This window comes from Octodon degus, unplaced genomic scaffold (genome assembly GCF_000260255.1).
Source record: "Octodon degus isolate 3935 unplaced genomic scaffold, OctDeg1.0 scaffold00023, whole genome shotgun sequence".
In the NCBI taxonomy this organism is placed as follows: Eukaryota; Metazoa; Chordata; class Mammalia; order Rodentia; family Octodontidae; genus Octodon; species Octodon degus.
In genome coordinates, this window is record NW_004524599.1 from 999971 (window position 1) to 1004330 (window position 4360).

The window sequence follows — 4360 nt, forward strand, 5'->3', positions numbered from 1 at the left end:
TACCTCTTTGATTATAGTTATCACTAAATTTTTTAGTTCAGAAATTATTTCTGATCTGATTTCTTTTATATCTTTCTGTAGTTGTTTCTTTACTTCCAATGCTTTCAGAGATATCTGGTGTGTGATTTCCAGTTTCCTCTATGCTAGTGTCTTTTGCATTTGTACTGGGTGTACTCGGGGCCTGAGACTGCATTTTGTTCCTTCTCTTTGTCATTTTGTATACCTGTCTTCTGACCTTTGGTGTAGAGCTTAGATAGAGTTATTACCTTAGCACCAGGTCTAGATCTACGAAGTTCAGATTCTTCCAGGTGGGTGTTGCTTGGATCTGGCTACTGTCCTCCACTTCTTTCTGTTGCAGCCGTTAGATTTGAGCCCTTTGGGTCACTGTGGCAAGATGTTCTGCTCCTGAATCACCTGGGTGGGTCATGCCTCTAGCCTCTTTGCAGGGAGTTCTGCTGAAGGGTTCCTTGCTGAGCCTGCACTCTGGGTTGAATGAGGATCCCGTGGGCCCCAGGCGGTCTCATTCACACACCTGGCCTGTGCTCTGGGTCTATTCAGGATCCGCAGGCCCCAGGCGGTCTCACTCACTTGCCAGGCCTGCGCTCTGGGTCTATTCAGGATCCAGCGGCCCCCCCGGGCAGTCTCACTCACAACGTGGGACCTGCGCTCTGGGTCTATTCAGGATCCAGCGGCCCTGGGTCTTCTCTGTGTATGGTTTTGTAAACTTACTGCTGTGTGTATGCGTAGCAACCAAACATAGAAGTTATGACTTCCACATCCTTTGAATTTCTTCATTCTGCAGAGAGGCTTAATCGTGAGTGAGCCAGCTATTCAAGTGAGGAGGAAAGGGAAGAGCACCCAAGTCTGGACCATTGAGAAGCTGGAGAATAAATTGATTGATATGAGAGACCTTTATCAGGAATGGAAAGAGAAAATTCCTGAGGTAAAAGAGACAGAGCACGGGGGTGTGGTTATGCTAAAAGCACAGAGTGCAGATGACCTAAACTTATATACACGCACAAGCACCAGTGAAAATGAATTGATCCTGAGGAGTGCTGTCTTGGATCTGTAGTGAGCACATGCTGCCACAGATGGAGCGGAATAAAGAGGATGTACAGCAGTGTCTTCCTTAGCTTTATTTTCACAACAGTTCAAGTGCAGTGAAATGGAACAAAGTAAATTTACACACGGTTTTGTCAGCATCTTGAGAAGTGGTTTGGGCTGGATCCAAGCCAGCCAGTCACCAGCATGTCCATGCTACCCACCTGTGGTGGTGACCGGGTAGATTTCACAGCATAATTTTAGGTGCACGGTCAGTTTCTTGGGCCTTAGTAATAGTGCGAAGTCCTGCCCAAGAAGGTGAGAGATGAGGCCCAGGGGTGTCGAGGAGGAGGCTGTAGATGGTGCGATATGTTACTCACCCATCGCCTCCTCCTGCCCTTCAGGCAAAGAGACTGTATGGGAAACGCGGTGACCCTTTTTATGAAGCACAAGAGAATCACAACCTGATCGGCGTGGCCAACGTGTTCCTGGAATGCCTCTTCTGTGATGTGAAGCTGCAGTATGCAGTGCCCATCATCAGCCAGCAGGGGGAGGTAAGGGCACCAGCCTCAGAGTGAAGGTTTGAATTTTTTAAGGCTGTCTTAGGACAAATCAAGGAACTAGGGTGAATGGTCAGTAATCTGCATTCTATCTTTTCCTTCTTTTTTTTGTTTAGTGGAACTGGGAATTGAACTCAGGCCCTGGCGCTTGCTAGGCAAGTGCTTATTCTACTGAGCCATCTCCCCAGCCCCTGCATTCTGTCTTATTAAGAACAGGCATTAGAAACAGGTTCAGTCATAGTCTTAAAAGATAATTATAACATATTTTTATATTAGTTGTTTACAAGTTTTTTCTTTGTTTAATCAAATTAGAGCCTATTAAAAGCCAAATTCAGCTCTGTGGGCTGCATTAATTTCTCTTCTCACGGGGAATCTTGCTCTTTGCTGATAGCTTTTTCCTAGGCTTACAGTGATCTTTACAAGATATAACTTGGGAGGATTATTTTTAAATCCAAAGTGGTCAAGAAAACAGGCTTCTGGGCCAGCCAAATAGCTCAGAGGATTAAAGCACCTGTAAGCAGAAGCAGGGGCCGGGGGTTCAATCCCCAGGCCTGCTGTGCCGGCTTCGCTCCCCCAGGACATGCTGAGACAGCAGTTGAGACTGGACGTGGTGCCACGCGCCTGTAATCCCAGCTCTTAGGAGGCTGTAAACAGGCAGATCACTATGAGTCAGACCTAGTAGTGAGATCCTGAACACCCGGTAGACCCTTTCTTAAAATACAAAAAGAAAGAAAGAAAGAAAACAGGCTTATATAGCCCTTTGTTACTGCCCTTCTAAGCTCTCACATTTCATGTATTTAAATGTATTGGCCTTAGGTAGGAAAATGTTAAAGTTCCAACTTCTTTTTTCCTTTTTGAGACAGGGTGTCATGTAGCCCAGGCCTTGAACTCACAATAGTCCTCCTGCCGTGGCCTTTTGCCTGCTGGGATGACAGGTGTGTGCTGCCACACTTGGCAAAATTCACATTTTTTAAAGCAATTTCACCAGTGTTGTTGGCTGACTTCATTTTTAATTAATATCTTTTCTTCCTATGTTACCTGGTATAACATGTAAACTTGAACTACCAAGTCCCTTCTTGTGATTCTTAGAACAGAGAAGGAATAAGATGCTGCTCTCCCCCAAGGGAAAGTGGAAAGCAGGCCGAGTGGCCCGCGCGCAGCAGGCAGCGCATAGCCTGAGGCCTCCTTGATGCCTCCCGAAGATGCTCTGCTCTAGACCAGCGGCCAGCACTGTTTTTTTCCCATGTTATGAAAGTATAAAAAAATAAAAGAAAAAAAAAGTGTATAATTCATATGACAACGAAATTGATTGACTTAGAACCTTGCCCAAGTCTTAAACTGGGGTCTAAGGTAAGCTGCTTGGGTATCATGTGAATCTCCCTGAAATTATATTGAAAGTATATTTGAGTCCCAAAACATACTAAAGAAAGCACCTGACCCACTCCCTGCTGGCTGGCTACCTTATTTCTCCCCCATACTCAGAGCTTCCTTATTTGTCTCACTTATCAAATAGCATCAGCTGATCTCTCTCAGGTGGTCAGCGCCAGTGGCAATCACTGTGTACTAGTTGGGTCTGAGCTACCTTCAGAAATGCCCTCCACCATGTAGAATGACAGCGACACTACCAGAACACGTGTCACCTTCACAGCAGCTGTCACGGCTGCCTTGAACTGAGATAGGAAAAAGAACTCAGCCGGTTTAAATGCCATAAGCATATCCCACAGATTTCAGGGTAATCCTTGTGCTCGTAATTCAGTTCTGTGCAAGCTGCAGGAGGAATACTGTTGAGCTGGCCTCTGTCCAGAGCTGCCAGGTAGTGGGGAACTTACAGCCTTTTAACAAAATTACCTTTACAAGAACTGTTTCTTCACATCTGTGTGGCTTTGCTCACATTGTACTTCCTGGAACGCATCTGGTGTTCTTCATCCTGCTCCCAGGATGTGTTTGAGCAACTAGTTTGTTTACATGTGTTTCTGTGGTTTGACTTCTTTTCCCCACCTAACCACAAGTTCCCTGAGGCACTGCCTGTGTCTTTATCTTGGTGTCTCATAAAGCCACAGGACTGATCAAGTAAATAAGTTAATGAGGCATGTGGTCACATGAGCACAAGTATGAGTATGTAACCAGATGCAGAAAATAGATGTGTCCCAGAGGCATGTGACAGCTCCCTGGTCTCTCCTGAAGCAGAAGGATAAGACCAAGGAAGGGTCCTTGGCAGGAGGCAAGTGTAGGCAGAGCAAGCAGGACGGTGTCAGATCAGGGCTGCGCTATGGGAGCCACAGGTCTCCTGTGCCTAGAGTGACAGCGGTAGCCTTGAAGGGCTCCTCGCGCAGCTGTAGAGTGCACATGTGTCCCAGCTTAGCCACCTGGGGGATGCCTTTTAACTCCCAGGTGTTGCATTCCTTGACCCAGGTTGCAGGCCGCCTCCACGTAGAAGTGATGCGTGTGACTGGAACTGTCCCCGAGCGTGTGGTAGAGGATGACTCCTCAGAGAACTCTAGTGAAAGTGGGAGCCTGGAAGTCGTGGACAGCAGCGGAGAGAGCATTCACCGAGTCAAAAAGCTGACTTGCAGGGTGAGAGGATAGACAAGGCTCTTCCTGTCAGCAGCCTTCTTCATGCAACAGCCTTCTTCAGCCTTCTTCTTCCCTTCTTCTAAATCTGCAATTATGAGAATTTTTCCATCCAGCATAGTAAAAATTGAATTGTCTGCCAATAGAACTATGGATAGCACTTCCTCGGACAGTTGCATAAAATTTGA

At 46.5% G+C, this 4360-nt stretch overlaps 1 protein-coding gene across 1 annotated transcript in view; it reads left to right on the forward strand.

Annotated features, from left to right (window-relative positions):
* Kif13a (kinesin family member 13A) overlaps positions 1-4360 on the forward strand; it is a 201125-nt gene that overhangs the window by 153809 nt on the left and 42956 nt on the right. The window contains exons 20-22 of the mRNA XM_023712054.1: positions 803-943; positions 1446-1595; positions 4014-4175. Coding sequence (XP_023567822.1) covers positions 803-943; positions 1446-1595; positions 4014-4175 — 453 coding nt within the window. The remainder of the gene's footprint in view (positions 1-802; positions 944-1445; positions 1596-4013; positions 4176-4360) is intronic.